This window comes from Pseudonaja textilis, chromosome 3, assembly GCF_049901715.1.
Source record: "Pseudonaja textilis isolate UNSWEBS1 chromosome 3, rPseTex1.2, whole genome shotgun sequence".
Taxonomy (NCBI): Eukaryota; Metazoa; Chordata; class Lepidosauria; order Squamata; family Elapidae; genus Pseudonaja; species Pseudonaja textilis.
The window spans coordinates 35,223,793-35,245,731 of NC_141992.1; the positions used below are offsets into that span (position 1 = coordinate 35,223,793).

Here is a 21,939-nt window from a genome sequence, read left to right on the forward strand (position 1 = left end):
ATTTACAACCATCCCCAATCCAAACAGACACTGGGTCAAAACAGGAAGAGGGCATTAAAGAATTAATTAGGGCATTTAAAAATCAAGTCAAGGAATTCATTAAAATATGATTACCCTATAGGGAAAGGACCCAATAAAATATAGTACAACTGCTATGAATGGGATCATATTTTCTTATTTCTATGCATAGAAATGTGAGAGGAGTTTTGAATACCAAAGTCATTTGGCTTATATGCTACCAACATTTTTCAATTCCTTTCAGTCCCAAATCAGCAGCTGATATTGTCTTCAAAGGAAGACATGCAATGGAAACTTGGAGAGAGAGTTATGACATAATCAGTTAGTCAGAAGTGACAATGCAGGCAAATGCTAGAGACAAGATGGAAGAATGTAGTCTGACAGTATCCGATCTGCTTTTGCAGAGCTTTCCAGATTGCGCTAAGCAAAAATATTGGCCCTTGTTTGCATTTTTCTCTTGTTTTTAGCTCCACTCTTTTGGGGAGTTTGATATCCTAACATGTTCATAAAGATTAATATGGAGCTCATGCTGGCAGAATTTGTGCAAAACAAAACCTTCAAAAAACTTTAAAAATTGCTTGTATCAAAATCAACTTCAAATTTTTCTGATTAATCATATAAGATTGCTTTCCTTTTTATTTCCTACTGAAGTATCAGAACAAACACTGTCTGGATTTCATTTCTTTCAAGCCAACACTGGGGGGTGGGGTGGGGAAACTTTACTTAAAAGTTTCCATAGTTCAGAATCACAGTCCACAAAGACTTACAGTGACTGAAGGTTAGGAAGATCCCATAGAGCCTCCGCAGGAATTCGAGTGAGCAGATTATTCTGTAGCATCCTATAATTACAGAAATAGAAAGATAACTTTTAAACATATAACTTTTAAAATTATATAGATAATTTCCATATAATGAAATATACCCATTTCTTTTTCTAAGCAAGATTTCAGACCACAGACACCATCTGAAAAACAAACTTCTCACTAATAAGCAGAAGATTGATGTGGAATAAAAGGCCACATTTTACACAAATTGATAGGATAAATACTGTTAAGTCTAAGGCTAATGTTTTTACAGTTTTACAATTCAGCACCATTTGATACTTTAGCTATCTACAATTTACCAAATGAATTTTTTACTGTTGATATTTATTCATTTTTTCCATCATTTTAAAGAGACAGAGGTCCTTAGTCCCAACCCCCAAAGAGTTTACAGTTTAAAATTTTGCATGAAGGAAATGACAAATGAGAAGAAAGTTAAAGCAAGGGTGAACTGGATATCTCCAGCTAACATTGCTTTGCAATAGTTATAGACTATGTAATAAATTATAAAGAGGATTAGGAGATTGAAACAGCAGTTCCAAGTGAAAAGTGGGTCTTGAGGAAAGATTTCAAGGAACCAAAATGATAAAAACAAGCTGCTATTGAGAGAGAAGTTATATATTTATTTTGGGGTGCGTGGTAATACAGTGGCTAGAAAATTAGATTTTGATATGTTTGATTTTGAGTGTTTTTTGCGTGAATCTTTCACTGATCTTTTTTTTAATTGCATAAACTTTAACAGATCATTTAAACAGGAGATGTACAAGAATAAAGATACAAAAAGAAAAGCAGAAGGCATCCAATTACTAATAAAACATAAATAAAAACATTGTGCAAAAAACCAAAACACTTTGGTAGCGCGTTCTCTCCTTCCCTCTCCTTCCATTTATTTCCCTAGCTGCTAACCATTACTCAGATATTTGTACTGTACTTTGAACATTAAACATTTGAAGTTATTGCTAGGATTTGTTTAAGTAATTAAATCTATTATTTTGGGTTCTCTTTTCTTAAAAAACAATATTTCAAATGCCTATATTTGCCGTGCTATATGTAATATATCAAGTATAAGTGAGTCAATCTTATTTGATTTTATTTAGAATTGTATTATGAATATATATGGACAATTTTACCATTGCTATATATTCTCCAATTCTGGTTTTCCAATCTTGTATTGTCAGCTAAATCTCATTTTTCTGATATTGTACCAAAATTGTTCTTGCAGCCAACAATAAATTTCTTAGTAAATTGTGATGCTTTTCATACATATGTTTTCTAGAGTGATTCTTAATAAAAACTATCTGTAGTTTCAGTTCAAATTTTATGCTTAAGAATCTCTAAATGTTTTGATTTATTTCTTTCCAATACTTTTGATATATATATTTTTTGCATGACTACTACATGTGGTAAAATGTTCCTTTTTCATATGGCATTTCCAATATTCATTGCTATATGATTTGTCTACTTTGGTGATCACTGACAATGTTATATACCATCTGCAAAACATTTTACATCAATTTCCCCTGAAATTATAGCTTAGAATACATGTTATTGATTTTTTTTTACTTTACATTGTTCTACTGTGAAAGCTTCTTTGAAGTTTTGCATTCACTTTATCCTGTAATGTTTAATTTGACACTTGTCAATTGCCTGGACAAGTCCCTACAATTTTCTTAGCAATGTTTTGGGAAGTGGTTTGTTATTGCCTTCTTTCTAGGGCTGAGAATGACCAAAATTACAAATGGTTTTCTTGCCTAGGACTGAGCTAAGCTCCTAGTTTCCCAGTTTCTAGTCTAGTATCTTAACCACTACATCAATTTGGTTCTTACTGTACGATTGCATTGCCCACTATTCCAGGTTAAAAGATGCATGTAATTTGGCACCTGCAAATTAGGCGCTGTAAAATTAATAATAAAATTATGTTGAAATTATCTATGTTGCATTTATTTTCTATCAGAAAATATAACTTTCAGAAATTTAGAGATGATATGAATTAAAGTGATGAAAATAATCCTTGTGTTTCTGATATAGATCTTTTTGAAGCTCTGTGTATTACCTGTAAACAAACTACCATTCCACCTGATATCATATACGTATTCCCAGTCATCTGCTCCATAGATGAATGGGGAAAATATGAGAAATGGACAAAGAGAAGGAATGGAACCCCATATATTCTGTTATCACTTAAGCCTAGACATTTTAAAAGTTGATAGAACTTGGGCTACTTTAACAAAGGCTTAGTTTAGTAACTGAAGAGGAAAGGAGAAAGCTACAATCTTCCACTTTCTCCTCTGTTTTCCTTGTTGCCTCATTAGACTATGATGGCTGAGCATCTAATGAACCACCAGAGGTAAATGACAAATGTTGTAGATAAAAGGGGAAAGAAGGTATGCTGTGTGGGGCCATGTAGCTTGTTTCTGTCTATGGAACAATGACTTTAATCACAGGGTTTCATGGACACAGTGTCGTTTCTACTGGGAGTGGCCTACCAGCCGCACAGTTTTTAGTAAACATCTCCAGCTAATGATAGGCATTTGCATTTACTCAAATAAACAACAGAAGCACAACGTGGAATATGCTCATCTCTTGGCTGCATCATTTTATGTCTCTGGTACAAAAATCAAAAGGAATCAAAATGGTGGTTTGGAACAATACGGTAACCCTCTTGGTTAAAAACCAAATTTGTTTTGAAGGACCATTCAAGTAAGTCTCACGTGGAAAACATAAGCCCCTGCCTGCTCAATCATCTTGGAATAAACACTTCTTGTAATTGCTAGTGCAGTTAAGCAGCTGATTTGCGAGCGAACCTGAGAAAAATGGAAATAGGGTGAGTTCTTCCTTGAGGCTTTTTCCAAACTTGAAAAAAATACAGCTCAGTTCAACCCAAGCCGAGCTCCATGAAGTTCACACCTACTTGGACCAAGGACTTGCTAATACCATTGTGAAGGTAACAGGCTTTGATTTATCTGTATTTCCATTATATATGTCCAGCTAGTAACCTCCTTACTCGGTATATAGCTCTGGCTGTAGCAATGGACATGAAGAAGAAAAGGCAGATTCTTTTTATCATCATCTTCTCATACTGATATGGCAGCATGCCAATCCACAAAAACATTGAGACATTTACCTTTGTAGGAGAACCATATAAGGAAGAGAAGCTGGGAGAGAGAAGGAAGGCTTCTTTTACTATCACCATATTTGTTATTGGACAGAGGGGAGTTTATGCTAATGTGAGTGGGAAGAGGTAGAATCTCAGGAATGTCAAACTGGCAGCCCACGGGCCGGATGCGTCACATGCAGACCATGCCCACCCCAACTCCGTGTAAGGGGAAAAAGTCACGATATGTTATGTGACAGCAATGTGATGCCATGAGTTTGACACCCATGAGGTAACTTTTGGATTATTCATGCTTGTATCACGTTTTCAGTAATCATTGAATGTTACTAAATTTGCATTTCCATGCTAGGAAACAGAGATTTCAACAGCAACTTTGTTGACAATAACAAAAGCCCACATTTTGGTGGGATAAAACAATTATTATGTGGTATGGTAGCCCAACTGGATCCCATTAATCTCATCTCAGGAGATCATTGCTTCACAAAGAAGTACTGTGAGTTACAGGTGATGAGCATTATAAATGCCACTAATTATTATAATGAAACCACAGTCTGTTACAGTGAAACCACAGCCTTCACTTGATCTGCTCTATTATCATAGCAGATTTATGAAAGCAGAAGCAGGAGGGTTGGCTTTATTGCTCAGATATGTGAGAGAGGCAGGACAGCTTTATATCAGCCAGTTGAATACTAGAGAATTAGAACTGGAATTCTGTGATCAAAAGTATCTTTTACTAAGTAAAGCTATAATAACTTGAAAATGAAAGTACAGGAATTGAGCCTACTATATTGCGGAAAGAGACTTCAGAAGCTTAAAGTTGCTACTTATAAAGACATAAATTGATCTCAAAATTTTCCAATTATTGTTTCCAAGATAACAGCAGATCTATTATTAGTTATTACTGTGTGAAGATATCTTTCCTTTAATTCTAAACCAGTCCATGATAGGTCACAAGGTGTTCTCACTGGATTTTTATTAGCTTTTTTTGAAAATGGAGGTACTTGTGTTGGAGTATTGTGCGAGTAAACAATTATTATGGCATATTTTCTGCATCAGAACAGTTTTTTAAAAAATTACCAGGATTATAACTGGGCTAACTGGTGGTTTTTCTTAGCATTGGGAGCTCAGCAGAAGAGATGATGGTCATAGATCACACTTGAACTACTTTTGAGGGATTGGGAAATGGAAATGTTGGCACTGTGGAAGCACTATTCAAAACTTTGTTTTGGATTAGGAGACTCCATAATAAAGATTTTTTCAAACTCCTCCTAATCCAGGAGAACCTGAACATCTGTTAGATATAGTAGTAGGGTCTAAAAACCTAAAATTCACCCCAGACAAAGACAAAATACAATTCCCTCACAGGTTTGCAGTAGGAATGTGCTGTTACCTCCAATGCTATTATTAAACGATTGAGTGAGTTTGGTGGTAAGAAGCTGCTAATCCAATTGAGTGATTTTGTCAACTGAACCTGCTAATCCAATTCTCATTCTGTCTAATGTACAAAACTCCAGCTGTGGACTAATTAGCTCCCATTTGTATTCGTCTAATATTGTACATGCCTCTGAAAACACTGTAGAATTTGCTGTTAGTAGCTGGGATCAGGAATAATGAATTCTCCCTTAGCGATCCAGAGCAGGGGTCTCCAACCTTGGCAACTTTAAGCCTGGTGGACTTCAACTTCTAGAATTCACCAACCAGCAAAGGAGTTGAAGTCCGCCAGGCTAAAACTTGCCAAGGTTGGAGACCCCTGATCCAGAGAATGGCTAAATAAGATTAATAATAATAATACCAACCCTTTCCCCCTTCTCTGTTGGAAAGTGTTTTCCTTTGCGGGGCACATCCAGTACAGTACTCACTTGCAACTTTTCAGTGCTCCTGGGCTGACATATGATTACAGACCCTAATTCTATCATTGTTTTAGTTTGCTTTTGTTTATTTGTTAATCTTAAAAAACTATGCTACATTTACTTTACAGAGTTAATGCGTTTTTGGGTTTTTTTGAATATATGTTTTATTGGCACATTTTTTTTAAAAAAACCCATAAAAAATTCCATGTCTATCTGAACAGCATGTTGTCTGGGCACAATTAATTTTAAGTAAAGATATAACAATAACCATAATCATACTACTAAACTTAATAAACATATCAATATTAATCACAGAATAATAATACAATAAGTTTATCCACAATAAGTTTAAAATTCTGTTTAGTTTCTAATCTGTTTCTATTAGTTGACCAAAGGTAAAATAAAATCCCATGTTAAAAATATTCTGTTTCTTCCTTTTCTTTTATCTTAAGTGTCAATCTATCCATCTCAGCACATTCTAATATTTCTCTTATTATACTTTCATCTGTTGGGACCTCATCATTTTCCTATTGTTGTGCAAACATTATTCTTGCTGCTGTTACTACATGCAAAATTAAGTATGTATTCCCTTTATTATACTGTTCTGGTACCCAGCAGGAATATATTACCAGAACAGTATAATGCTGGGAAAACAGAGTTAATGTTGAAGTACTTCCACACAGTCACCATCCTTGCCAATCTATTGTCTCTGCAGCAGCTTGACAGTGTCAGGTTAAGTTTCCCAGTGCTGAATTCAATTCTCTGTTCTGATGGTATACCCAAATGAGATAAACAATATAACAATAAAAACTGTGTGAATATTCAATCTATTTCAGATGGCACATAACATAAAATGAATCTTGGGGAATGCAGGAGCCTGCTGCTCTTGCTTTTAGTCCTCCCATATGGATTAAGATATTGTTCCCAAGTCATATGTATGTAGACTCTGTTCAGAAGGGCAGCTAAACATTCAGAAATTAGAGGCTGCCAGTACAAACCACGATTCACATTTACGCTATTTGCGCTCCAGTAAAATAGGGTTATAGGATATGAATCAATCATAATGAATGGTCTGCTTGCATTTACTTTGTTCAATTATTAGCACAGACCATTGTGTTTAGTTATTGTATGTTTCATCTTTTTACTTATGGCAACAAGTGGCACGGAGTCCTGCTTTGTGTGTATGTGTGTGTGTGTGTGCGTGCACGCGTGTGCTTGTGTGTTTACATATACACTTGTACTGTAACAAATGCAGTGCAGAATTATGAGGCTGCTCCCCTTCTTCCGCATCTTTATTCACTCTCTTTAGTTTTAATGGTTGAAGATGAAAGGGAAAAAAACTATACATCAAGGGCTGCTCATCTACCACTCCAGGGAAGGATTTCAAGAGACAATACTGATTCATGTGCTTCTCCATGCCTTCTGGGGAAAGCTATTCATTTAGTCATAGGAATGTTTTCCCACACAGTCAGCCCTCACATCTGAAGCAGCCTCTAGTCTCCTGCCTAATTGACTGACACTTTGTGAATCCAATCTTGATGGCTCCATGCATGTTTTCTGCAATAAAAACATTCTCTCGGCATGACGAGAACTGCTGTGCTTCTCTAACTTGCCATACATCAAATCAGCCTTCTGTTGCCAAAACTGCTCCTCTGCGCTGTTTCTCTGAAGTTAGAAGGAAGCAACAACATTCTCCCACCCCATTGCTATAATACTCTTTATGAGGTGGATTTTATATGTCATTGTTGAATACTTAAGGAGGTGAGCTCACAATTCTTGTTGTTATTTCTCTTTGGTTCAAATCACCTTCCCATTGTAGCTTCTTCAAACTGTTCACAGGTCAATTTGCAACAGAAATAAGCTCCATTGAACACTTGGTTTCTTCATCAAATTGGCCTAGAGACTAGATCTGTTGTAGAGTGTTGTTGACATGACAACATGTAAATAGAATTTATTTATTTTTAAAAATTCTATGTTGCCCATGCCCATGTTGCGATTCTAAATGATTTATCTAGAAAACAATTTGAAAATTAAAATTGAAATGTAGCAGACATCAGGAAAAATTGTAAACTAATTCAAGGCCCTATGTTTTAAATTTTAAGGAGGAGGGGGGCCAGCCTCAATTTTAACTGGGACCCGTTTCTTAATGCAGCTGTTGGCATGGAAAAAGAGAGCTATGTGGTACAATCAGCAAAGGTGCTCACTAAAAATCTGAACATACATGGCAGACTAACTCATAAGTAGGCCAAGAGATGGATTATACACAGAGGTGGTATTCAGCCAATTCTGACAGGTTCTGGAGAACTGATAGCAGAAATTTTGAGTAGTTCGGAGAATCGGTAAATACCACCTCTGGTTGGCTCTGCCCTCATCTATTCTCTGCCTCCCAAGTCTCAGCTGATCGGCTGGGTCTTCTTTTGTTGCCCTGCACAGGAGAACGGAGCTGGAAAGCATTAGTGGGGTGAGGAGGGAATGGGGATTTACAATATCCTTCCCCTGGAGTGGGGAGGGAATGGAGATATTGCAGAATATCCTTCCCCTGGAAGTGGGGTGGAAATAGGGATTTTACGGTATCCTTCCCCTGCCATGCCCACCAAGTCATGCCCACAGAACTGGTGGTAAAAATGTTTGAATACCACCACTGATTACACATCAATGATAAAACAAATATATATTAACATATTTCCCATGAATTAAACTTTGCATTGATCTATTATAATTATCAAGCTGATCAAGTGAATTGAAGCTAATATTATCATCTATTAGCATTCTTATAATTACTAAGTGAGACAAAGAAATACTGGCCATCATTGGTTTGATGCATTAGAATTTGGGATGTTGAAACAACCGGACTATTTTAAGTTGGTGTTAAACATTCTGAAATAGTTTAGTGAGAATTTTATATCATAAAGACTTGACATTGATCTATTTCAGAGACCCTTAAATTGCATGATAGAAGCAAGAGATAAATCTTGTCATAGAGAAAACAAATAATAAACATCAGAATCTATTTTAAGTCCTATGATAAATTAGCTGACTAAAACTTCTTTGAAGTTATGGGGCTTAACCCAAAGGGGTGCGGTTGTATATATGATTTTATATTTTTTTAAAAAAATGACTTATGGCTTTTTCATTTACTAATATAAATATAGTAGAGCTTTCAGTTTTGTTACAGTAATAAATGAATTATGCCAGATAAATACCTTTAAGCATAAGCAATGTGCCTTTTTTTCAACATTAAATAACAGAGATCAGAAAATAAGAGAGTGCACTTTCAGAGGCGATACCATGGCTGACTCTTAGGCAAGATTGTATCCTGACTAAAGTAAAGATTGTATCCTGAATTTAAAGTCATTTTTTCAGAGCTGATTTTCTGTAATTGAGCCCTTGGGATCCTTCCTTTGTACTGCACTGCGGATGGTTGGTGTGGCAGGTGAGGATAGGACACCAAAACTGAGGACAACCTATAAAAACAATTATCTCTGAAATTATGGCATGCTGGAACTGGGTGCTTAATCTGCATTCCTTGCCTGGAGCATCTTGGTTCTGATGAAAGCAAAAGTTTTCCAAAAAGATTTAATTGATGGTTTCTTTTCCCCTCCAAGCCCCATCCCAACAAATGCCCTGAGAGCTTTGCCACTTGCTATTGTGTCACTCCAGGAAAAAATGAATTGAGTATAGATGGATGCATGGGTCCTTGTAGAAACCGAGAAAGGTTGTACAGTCTAGAAATTGTACAACACCCACTTGCCTGGTAACAAGCTGACTCACAGAGCACCAGTGGGCCATTACAGGAAAGCCTCTCACCAGATTCACAGCGGGAACCAGAGAAACTAAATTAACACACATGGCTGCAAGCATAACATACGCCTTCAACAAGGCCAGTCTCACTATGAAGCAATATAGAAGAACTTTGCTTCAGGCAGCTTGTTCAAAAGGGGCGCTAATTTTTCAGTTTCCATTTCATTGCAGAAACATGCCCCAGGCTTCTAGAACACTGCCTCATTTTTTATTACTGTTTTCATTTTGTGCTTCAAGTGGAAAAAAATGTCCAAGATTCCTACCATGGCAAACAGCAAAGGCTCATTTAAAAAAAAAAAGTGAAAGCAATCCTGTTAAGGATGAATTTTTATTTGGGCATTTATTGTTTTAAAATATTGCTTAATTATTTATTATAGATTTAATTCATGTAGTAACGGGTGGGGTCCAGAAGAAGAGCCTTCTCTGCTGTTGCACCTGGTCTTTGGAACGTCTTATCCCTTCCCCCCAATCCTGAGTGAATTCAGTTTCAAGCCTCCTTACCCTCCATTGTACAGCTAGACTGGAGCTCCAATGGATGGGTTTCACACTGGGAGTGCTTGGTAGTGTCAGCCTTCAAGATCTTCTACTACTGCTTTGCATCTTTTGGCTACCATAAGTAACAGGGGGGGAGGAGGGGGCAACGTCTGGGAAGAGAGCTGGAGGTGTTGCATTCTTGTGTTGTGTAAATGAGGAGAGGTGGGAGTATAAATTCCTGCTTAGGTTTCTATTTCTCGCTTAGCTTTCTTTTCTCTGCGCAGCTGCAAATCTTTATCAAAATATGCCAAGGTCAACGGACCGAGGCCTCATCACCACCTGAAGATGTCCACATGATCATATTCACAACTTTTAATTGGAAGAATCATTTGAGCTATGGGGGGTGGGAACATTTCCATCACTTTGTATATGTGATCTGCGTGCCTAATTTCTCAGATTCAGAATTCTACTGATGCTACCACTTCAATTTCAGTAAAAGATATCTTTTCTCTAATCTAAAGAATCTAAGTATTTCTTTCTTGAATTTTGAATGAAGCACCACCTGACAGGTAGATTAACAGCAGGTTTTCCCCTTCTCCTCATACTCCCCCAATCTCCATTGTTTTAACAAGGTTGATTTTTTTATAATATTATATTTATATTAGGTTTTATACAGTTTATACAATTTATAAATGAACAAACAAACAAATAAATAAGTAATGTTTTCAGGTTGATTTCATAGAAAGGAATAAAACACATAATAAAATCCAAAATCCGAGAACAACAACAGCAACAACAAAATTACAAGAAATGCAATCAAAATAGATAAAAGCAGGATTTTATGGCATTTATTTTGAGATAGTGTATATAGGAGACTTTGGGCTAAGTAATTTCAAATATAATAATAGGCCAGCATGCATTTTTGTGAGAAAAAAGGAGTAAGGTACATACTTACTTCTACAGACATCAAACAAGAGATTCACTCATCCAGATTTGGATGAAAATTCAAAAGAAACATTACATAAAGATGCCTCGCTGGCTGTCAGCTATGGAAGTCATGATCCACCCAAACAGATTGGATATAAAAAAAATGGTAAGTTATAATGAGTTATTAGACAATCAAGGGAAGCTTAAAACAAATCAGTAGTTGTGTGACCAAGGAATCATAATTGATTGGTGGCCATACTTACAAATACAAGATAGATATAAAAAAGACCTAGAGGAATTTGGATTTGATAATGAACAGCAGTAATTAGATAAAATTTTAGTTGGAACAGAAGAAAAATTTATAACTAAAATGTATAAATATGTATTGGGGTTTAATATGGAAGAAGATATTGTACAGGGTTCTATGATAGCATGGGCTTGAAACTTCGGATATAGCATTGAATTAGATGAATGGGAGAAATTATGGACTATGAATTACAAATTAACGACATCTGCGGTCTACAAAGAAAATTTATACAAAATGTTCTCTTGGTGGCATTTGGCCCCAGTGAGATTGGCCAAGATATATCCCAGTATTAGTCCAAAATGTTGGAAATATGGACAAAAAGGTGGTACCTTTTATCCTATATGGTGGCTATGACCTGAGACCAGGAAATATTGGGTTAAAATAAAAAACTGGTTACAAGAGATCACCAAATACCAAATAGAACTCAAACCAGAATACATTATACTTCATATCCTGACAGCATCCAGAATAGCTTTTGCACAATTATGGAAAGGAGCGAATATTCTTTCAGAAGATCTAGTTATACAAAAAATAATGAATTGCGCTGAAATGGATAAGCTCACATTGGAAATTAAAGACAAGGAGGATTTTGATTATTACGCAATATGGGATAAATAGTATGAGTGGTTAGAGAATAGATATAAAGATTAGGAGGAACAGAGGATTGTAAATAAAACAAGAGACCTTAAGAAAATATTATTGTAGAAGTGTATATAATAAAGTATATAAGTTATATGTAATTGTTGATGCTAAAACACTGTAATGAATATAAATAAGATTTGTATTTTTTAAAAAAACTGCAATAAAAACAATTTGAAAAAGAATGTATATTTAATTTTACTGTACACCAAGAAGAACTTGTATAATTGGGCAGTATAAAAGTATAAATAATAATAAACAAACAGGGCAGCTGCAGTGGTGGAGAGCTTCTTCATGTTGTGTAGATCTTAGGTGATGGCTGTTACACAAAGCTTATTCTCACAGCTGGAGAACTAGTAAACCACTTAACAGTTTTGGAGGGAAACATTCCTTCTGATCAGCCACATAGATTAGTAGAAGATTAAAGCAAGATGAAGCACATTTGGCCTGAGATAGGGTCTTAACCTACCCTAATCTCAGTATGAGGGCCACCTGGAGATATTTTTGCTCATATTTCTTCAGATAGTAAGTCTCTCACTTTAAAATGAAAACTAAGATGATAATCCCTTTGTTAAAATGGGTGCCCAATTTGTCTGCTGTCAAGAAAGGATGAAGGTTATTTATGACTTCATCACAAGATTGTTTTCGATGCACTCCAGGATATTCGGGCAAGAATTGCCATTTGTCTCAAACTGCCAGTGCTCCCTGACTAACACACTTTCTGCCTCAGGAGAATCACACAATATATATTTTTTTCTCTTGAAGTCCATGGGCAACTTCGCTACTGCTAAAACTGTTTTAGTTTCAGAGAGACTAACACGTCCAACCATTTTGCTGGGAAGTGCTCCAATGTACACTGATGAAAAGCAACTTTCCTGAGTGTAGAATTGCCCTTGTTGAGACAGGGTGGGTTTTCTGTGGTTTTCTTGGTTTCTTTGATTCAGTGCCTAATGCAGGCTATGGATAAAGAAGCAACTCATCTCTAAACCCAGGGATTTAGAGTAGGATTTTTAGAAGGCCTCATGAACAGCCCTGCACCCTCTAATCCAAGGAGCAGGTTGATACCTGTACGTTTCATGTAAACATTGTCAGCTATGGTGATTTTGAATTGTGTTCGGGTTCCAAACATGCCCATAAACTAAAATGTTTATTGCAGAAGAGGAGGTTGTTTGGAAAAATAGAAGTTGAACCACTGAGAGCATAAATCGTTCACTAGAACCAGACTGTTCGGGCACTACTATGACAAAAAACAGTCATCTGTCTTATTGTTTGATAATAGATTGGTTAAAAAAGAATATAAAAATAATCAGAGGAAAAAGGCCTCCAGTTCCAATAAAGAGATTGGGCCAATTGCTATTTAAGCCCCTTAAACTCAATCCCATTATTCCCAGTAACAGGGAAGGAGTTAAATGAGAGAATGAGAGAATGTCAGCAGTGTAATTATAAGCTAGTGCTGTTTTTTTAGAAACTGTTTTTTTAGTGCTGTTTACCTTCTAGAGTAAGGTAAACTATAAGGAAGGGGTCCCCAACCTCTGGTCCATTATTGGGCCACAGCCTATTTGGAACTGGGCCATGTAAATGGTGGGCCAGTGCGCACACAGTTCAACCTGCGTGAGTGGCAGGCCAGCATGCATGCACACACATGTGTGACTCAATTTGCAAAAGTTGAGCTGCACATGCATGCATGTGCCCACTGGCCCACTCTTGCAGCCCAGTTCCTTTCTTTCCCCCAGCCGGGCCACTGAAATGCAAAGGTTGGGGACCACTGCCCTAAGGGCCTACTGATAATTATTTATTATCTGCATAACATAACCCATTCAGTCAAAGAAAATCAATATATTGTAAGTACAGGGAGTTGATGAAGCTTGTGATAGTGACAATCATAGAATTCCAGGTCTGTTTAAGAATTTTTATGTAGAGGGAGGCACACTTATAAGCTCTGAACATCCTGTTCACATGGGATTTTCTCATGAGCACTACCTGAAAAAGTTCGATGAAAGTTCAAACCCTGCTCCTTGTATCAAGAATATTTAACAAGTAACACGATTGTGTTAAAAGTGCCTGAATTTCTCAGAAGTTCAGGCATACAATATATAGTTAGAGAAAGTACAATCACATGACTCACATATACATAAAAAGCTTTCGGGAAGTAAAACTAGGGGTCCAAATAAAAGTTTAAAAACCAGTAAAGTAATAGCAGTTAGAAGAAATTGTCACTTACAAAATTTTTAAATTGTAGAGGCCAGAAAATGCTCCTTCTGGAATTTTAGAGAGTTGATTTCCAGATAGGCGCCTGTAATAAACAGAACAAACAAGGTCAAGATAATACAGCCAAATGTTTAACAGTGCCTTTTGTTAGGAAATATAATGATAGCTTGGAGTGAAGGGCCTTCCTATACTTTTCAGCAAGATAGAGCCATTATGAAGAGAACCACTTCCTTCCTTCCTTCCTTCCTTCCTTCCTTCCTTCTCTCCCTGCCTCCCTCATACTAATGAGAGAAAATTCTTGAATTTATAGTCCAGATCTTATTGTTACAAATGGGAACTCTCTATGGTAATATTCTCAAGATTAGGAAAAATTTCATTATCACAAACCATTTTTCCCCAAAAACTACAGGAAGGATATTATTATAGATGGTTTACTAAGGAGATCATCCATCTTCAGACTCAATGTCTAGGACCAACCAGGACTGATCTCTTCTCTTTTAAGATGTCCCTTAGAAATTATTTTGGATCAGATGAATCTTTTGCATTCCTCTTGCATTCATTGATATTTATACACTTTTTGAATTCCCCTAACAAATGTGTTATACTGATCACTCTATTCCTGCATACAAAAATACAAATCCTATTTGTTATGTAGATTTCTATTCTTCTCTGGAGTTTAGAAAATTTTTGTCTATAATAGTGTAAGCAGCATAAGATTGCCCTTTTATCATAAAAAAGCAGACTATGACACATGGATTTTATAGAACATTATTAATTAGAATTTGATGGATTTTTAAGAGGGCAACTCATTGATATCACTGCATTTTATATAATTTCTCTATCATGGAAGAGTCAATAAAATATTGATAACACCAAAGGTGCGTCCAAATTGGTGCTTATTGCACTTCTTTTTTGTGGTTTATCTATATCTGTATTTATTTTTGTACATACATGTATATATGCCTCTTCTTCCCAAATTGGGAAATAGATTTTTTTTAATGATAAGGTTGTATATATTTTATCAATTTCATTCAGTGGACAAATAAGCTTAATGGAGGAGAGATTGTTTAAAATTGATTACAGTGAATTTAGATTTTAGGATTACAAGGTACTTTACATTTCGCTTCTACAACAGGCATTGAAAATAAATGAGCTATGTGACTACAATGCACGGATGCAGTGGTAGAAATTGTACATTTTATACAATCCAGTGAGAGTACCTATTTGGAAGAACTACTAGGATAATAGCTGAGAAGAAATATGACTCATAGGAAGCCAAACAGCAGTGCAAGATATGCTATCATTCTGGTATAGATATTGGAAGAATGAAAAATTTGCTATTCTATAAAGAAAATTACTAATTAGGAAATGAAAAGTGACACCTGTAAATAGCATTCATAGCAGAACATAAGCATATACTTATATGTTTATCTATATTTATAAAGATACCTGGAAAACAAGATAGACACTTTTTCATACAAATGCATGTTATTTACAAGAGCAACTATAAGCAGAAACGCACCAAGAAATGATATTTAAATGTATATTATGTATGTACATAAAGAGAAAACAGGGAAAAAGTTCAGTTTCCAAGGAGGTCTCCCTTAATAGGATGTGAATGCCCTTGGAATCAAGAGGGAAAATTATTTCATTTATAATGAATTCTACAAGGAATGATTGTTGCTCTTTGAGCCTCTAGTACAGCAATTCTCAATCTTAGCAACTTTAAGATGTGTGGACTTCAACTTCTGGAACTCCAGTTAGCTATTTTGTGGGACAGAGCTTGAGATGTGTGCTTTATGTATATGTTGAAACACAGAGCAGATGAAGCTGTCAACACTGGTTTCCACTCCCTTATCATGAATCACTGTTTAGCCTTGTGTATTTTGGCACAGCAGTTTTGTTCCCCCTCCTCCCAATTGCATTCCCAGTCCTTCTTGTCAATCAGCAAAATCTTCATCTGTCTAATTCTTAAGTTTCTTTGTTACCTTCAATATTCCAACAAACTTCATTTGGACTGATGTTTCTAATTAGATGGGGGAAAGCAAAATCATAGTGATAAAATTATATTTCTTTTGATATAAGAAACAAATTGATTTCTACAGCTCAGATCTACTATCAGCTTTCAAGGTCTCAACTTTTCTTTGTGTTTTCCTCATTAGGCATGAAGTCTCATTGACCACAATGCAGCTTAGTCATGAGTAGGCATGCCCTGGATATCGTGCCACCTTTTCTATGATCAGCTTTCCAAAGAATCTGCATAAAGTATCTGTGACATACATCATCACAAAATCTCCTAAGGACAATGGACACAATATGGGTTTTCACATGAAAATATTAAGAAGAAATTCTCCTACTATGCTTCAATTGCAGACAGCTGATGGTGAAAAATATACATAATATTAATCATCATTTGTTGAATTGGCCATAGTGACCAATCATAATGGATAGGTTCACACATCAGTCCAAGTAAAAAGAAAGAACTTTATGGATTAATTAAGTGTGAATCCAAACAATATCAGAATAGTAACTGGACTGGCTTCTCCTTCCAAGCTGTCACCCTGCCACATTGGGCTACTACTGTTCCCATCACTTGGTGCCACTCCATGTCAAGGTGCATTTGTGTAGCATACAACTGGCACACCTGCTTGCAGTAGCCCTGTGCAAGCTCCTATGCAAGCTACATTCAAATAACTTATGCATTTCCAGTACAATCTATAAACAGTCACTTTGTTCAGTATCTTGATTTAGAAATTAGAAAAGCAATTTTTACTGTATATGCTATCTTCTCTTACTGCTGTTGAAGACAACTCTTGCAGTTGAAGATCAGACTTACCATATATAAGCTGCAAAAAGCCAGACATCCACTAGATAGCAACAAAGAATTAGGGTTGTAAGTATTTCTTTGCTATCATCTGATGGTAGCCTTAAATTTTGCAAGCTCTGGAAGACCTAATGATCAGGGATCTCAACATATTGTTAGGACAAAATAGCAGATGTTCATGTTTATAACTGTATAGACAAAGATTGCTATTTACCCTAAATAGGAACGAATGGGGAATCCATTATGAATTAGCATTAAAATGCCAGTTCTTAATGTATATGTTTAACCAGTGATGAACTAAATATTGTGACCAGTTAGATAAATCAATTCAACGTCAGTTTCATCACAACTTCTTTTAATTCTTTTGAAAGAGTTAGCAATGGTCAAACGGAACTTTGTTATATAATAAACACAACATCATGATGATCTGTCTGAATCTGCCACAAAAAAATTAATGATACGATTAAACTCCTTAATTTCAAACACTGTCTTTCAACAAAATCAATTGTTACTTTTGTTACAAATAATGACATTTTGAAACTCTTGATTAGAAGTGACAAGAAATTACGTTTACATGTATTTCTGTAAAACTGGAATTAACATTTTTGTCAAAATGTATCTTATTTTCATGGGTTCATAAACCTATGATTTATGAATTACCATACTTGCTGCAGCCAAAGACCAACCTGATTTAATGGTTTTTCACAAATTCAAATTATATATTCCATCTTGTTTAAATTGTCTAAATAAAAGCCAATATCATTTTTTTGTTTTACATTTGCATTTTTCATTTTGCAAAATCATATATGAGATATGGCAATCAGAATGCACACACAATATTCCCAAGGTAGCTGGGGAATTCTGGGAGTTGAAGTCCACAAGTCTTAAAGTTGCCAAGGTTGGACACTCCTGCTGTAAACATGTAGAAAAGTTCTACCCTTATGCCAATAAGTTAAAAAAAAGGAGGGAAACTTTAAAGAAACCATCAAGAAAAGATTACATGAGCAGTACACAGTATTATCATTGGCTACAGAAACAAGTGTTGAGTGTCAGGAAGGGAAACAGTTTTTACTACCTAAATAATTATACAATAATTTACTGAGTTGCGTGTGTGTGTGTGTGTGTGTGTGTGTGTGTGTTGTGTTTACTGCTGTTAACAGTATGAGTGGTCTCCAGATTTTTCTGCCTCACATTCATAACTTGTTCAATCTTAGGTATTGTTTAGAGAACCTTTGAAAAGATGTCAAGGCAATATAGGTTTAGTAATACTTACAATTCTTCCAGAAAATGTAAGTGATGGAAATCTCCAGGCAGCAATTCACTGATGTTATTCATGCTTAGATCCCTGAAAAATATAACATTAAAAAAAAAAGAATTTGGAACAGTTGTAGTGTAATGTAAACCACAGTTCAACTTTGACAGCCAGTTTGGGGTGATGGTGAAGACACCTGGCTAAAAACTGGGAGATTGTAAGTTCTAGTTTTGTTTTGGGCATGAAACCAGAGGGTGATACCCCTCCCCTCTCACCCCCTCTCTCCCCCTCTCTCTCCCCCTTTCTCCTTCCCACCCCCTCTGTCTCTCTGTGTCTGTCTGTCGGTCCTGTGAAGGAGGCAATGGAAACCGCTTCTAAAAAAAACCTAGCTGAAAAAACTACAAAGTCATCTGAAATCAACATTGACTTGAAGACACACAAAAAAGGAAAAGAAAAAAGAAATTAAACTCTTAGTTCTTATGTAGGATCCTTGCAGTATTAAAAAATTATCCCTAGTTTATGGGCTGTACTTATTAATCTGAATTCACGCTGGATTCACATGCTATGTGAAGCCAAATTTTTGTAATCCCAAGCTTGTTAAATAACAGAAATCCTACCAAATGGAATAAGCTACAGAAGCCTGGTTCATGCCCAAATGGATAATTTCTAGAGCAATTGTACATTGCTATTTTTGGCTGTTTCCATGCTTTACAGACTCCCAAACTGAAGCAATTCTATTTTGTCATTTTAAAAATATTATTATAAAATCAACCTGAAGGTTTTGAACAGTAAAATAGGATATGAAAGAATGCAGATAAATAAAACTAAAATATCTGTTATCTTCAGGCAATCCCCATTAATCATTTAACCTTGAAATAATTTCCCTACATTTTCTGTACATAGATTCAGCCTCTTCAGGAACTATTTATTTTATTTTATTTATGTATTTTTGTCAATTGCTTTATAAGATAATAGGTATAAATAAAAACATAGTTATGAATAAATGGATACATATAAGAAAAATAAAAAAAATAAAAGAAACAATAGGACAGGGATGGTAGGCACGTTGTTGCGCTTATGCACGCCCCCTACAGACCTCTTAGGAAAGGGGTGAGGTCAATAGTAGACAGTCTAAGGTTAAAGTTTTTGAGGTTTGGAGAAAAAACCACAGAAACTACACATTTTAATCTGGGCTTCTAAATAAACACTACATCAAATGCTTGTATTGTTTCATAAGACATTTGGCTGCTGTAAAACAGTCTATATAACACTGTTCACACAAAAAATTGACTTAGTGTGAGGCAAAAAAGGAAGGAAACTGTAAAGAAACCACCAAGTAGCTTCAAAATGAGATTACATGAGCAGTACATTAAATAATGAAGCATAAAAATTGATCTCCAGTTCAGTTTGTATCATGTATAAAAGTTATGAATAATGGAACAGGACAGACAAAACATATTACTCATTTAATATATTTATATAATACTTTTCATCAATTTAAAACAAAAGGGGCTGCAAGGCAAATCCATCACAGTAAATCTGGCAATAAAATAATACTGTACTTATAATAGGTAGAAAACAGCCTGAAGTCCAGATGTACCACTATTATTTGTATAATAGTGACAGCTGACCTCAAACCAACAGATTATTGACTCAGCAGTTCCATATGGAAATTAAATAGAAAGAACGGGAAGGTAGAACTGTGTGGTCTACACAAAAGAGGGGACGTGGGCTCAACATCTTCTGCCTGATTGAAATTGGCCACACAGAAAGGAAGAAGAATCACCACAAAATGATGCCTGCCCACTCTTAATCTTTGGAGCTGGGCCAAAATACCATGATCAACAGTATCAGAAACTTCGGACAGATCAACGAGCACAAAATGGGCCCACCAACCCCACCCCAGCTATATCCCAGGTCACTGAAGAGCATGACAATACAAAACCACAATTTGAAACCCAACTGAAATGGGTCCAGGAAACTAACTTCTTCCAGGCACCATTCTAAAAATGGTCAGACCATCTAGTTTTTTCATCTCATTCAAGTAAACCTGAGCACTATCTTTCTGAGCAGATAGGTTTTCTACTCACCTTGTTACAATTAAGAGTACTCATATGATCACTACCAGTCTCAGAAATTCCACCAACTCATATCTTAAATGATGATAAGTAACATTTGTGTACTGGTGAATACATAGTGGGGCCATGCATAGATTGATAACATCAACCTCAAACCTATTAAACTTCCCCCAAGTGTTTGGCTCAGACAAAAAAGATTACTAAGGACAAAAGAGAGCTTGCAAGACCCAACTACATAGTAGTCATAGGACTGTTATAAGTAGCAGTCAAATAGAGGTGCTATGACTCATGCTTATTAATTCATGGTTTATCCAGGCAGATATCATAGGCAATGAATTGAATGCCATTAATAATAAAATTATGCTTTCCATCTTCCTCCTGGTGTTATTCACCTATCAGAACCAAGGTAAATTCTATGTTAACTCTGGCTAATTAATCTACGAATGCCTAAAGTTGCTGGTTTACTTCAGCATTTTGCTTAAACAAGAGATATTTTATTCAGTAGATTACAATTTGAGGAGTATTTGTTTTGTAGACATTACATTTCAAGGTGCCATTTTTCTTGTAAAAGTATTAATTATCTTCTTGTAGAAAACAGTCAAGAGTCTTGACTGGCTAGTTAATATTCTTCTTTCTGTCTGATATTTATCAGCAATTACAGATAGATGTACATATATGATTGAGGAAGTTGTGCTCCTCAAAAGACATTATCTACTACAAAGTAAAGTGTGAAAATCCTCCCATAGAACATTCTGTGTACATAAAATAAATAATAGAATCTATGGCCTCCAACTTGCAGGAGATACAAATGTTTTTGTCAACAGTTCTTCCAAATATAGCAATGAGCCTCCAAAGAGTCTTAAATATATTCTGTTGGGCTAAATTAGAGTAGAATGCAATGAGGATGCTGAGATCATGATGAACAAAGTAATAAACTGTTTTGTCCATATTGTTTCTTTTTTTAAAAAAATAAAGTTTATTTAAGAATCATACATTTAAACATTTAAAAAACAAACAAACATATAAACAGATATATATATACATGTATACATTTTGCAGCAAAAGTTGAGCAATGGTAATACATTTTTTTAACATTGTTAAACATTTTTTAACAATGATGTGATCTGCCTTGTTACAATACCTTCCTCGTTCTTTCAATGTTTTAATTTCACAAAATGCTTTATGATTAAACACACGTCTTCAATAACTCTATAACTTATCCAGTTGTCAAATATTGGCTTTTCTTTAACCATTCATACCAGCAATTCCATGTTTTATAGTAATCACTATCTTGGTTATTTTTTAGTAGTTTAGTTAGGCTATCCATCTCTGCACACTCGTGAATTTTTTTGATGACCATCTCCTCTGAAGGGGTGATAGACATTTTCCAATTTTGTGCATAACTTATTCTAGCTGCCGTTATAATGTGTAAAATTAAACACTGGTATTTTTCCCCATTTTTGATTCTATCACACCCAGCAAGAAAGTTTCGGGTTCAAGTTTTACTTCTTGTTTAGTTATATTTAAAATCCAATTTTTGATATTTTTCCAAAACTTTTGTGCAAATGGGCAGGTCCACCACACATGAAAATATGTTCCCAGGACACAGTTACACTCCCAGCAGT

General features: G+C 35.5%; 1 protein-coding gene across 4 annotated transcripts in view; it reads right to left on the minus strand.

Annotated features, from left to right (window-relative positions):
- The window catches only part of LGR6 (leucine rich repeat containing G protein-coupled receptor 6), a 143,995-nt gene that overhangs the window by 73,056 nt on the left and 49,000 nt on the right, over positions 1–21,939 (minus strand). For all 4 annotated transcript variants that reach the window (XM_087929253.1, XM_087929252.1, XM_026712966.2 and 1 more), the window contains exons 2-4: positions 18,258–18,329; positions 14,174–14,245; positions 786–857 (exon numbers count right to left, since the gene is read on the minus strand). In XM_087929253.1, coding sequence (XP_087785379.1) covers positions 786–857; positions 14,174–14,245; positions 18,258–18,329 — 216 coding nt within the window. The remainder of the gene's footprint in view (positions 1–785; positions 858–14,173; positions 14,246–18,257; positions 18,330–21,939) is intronic.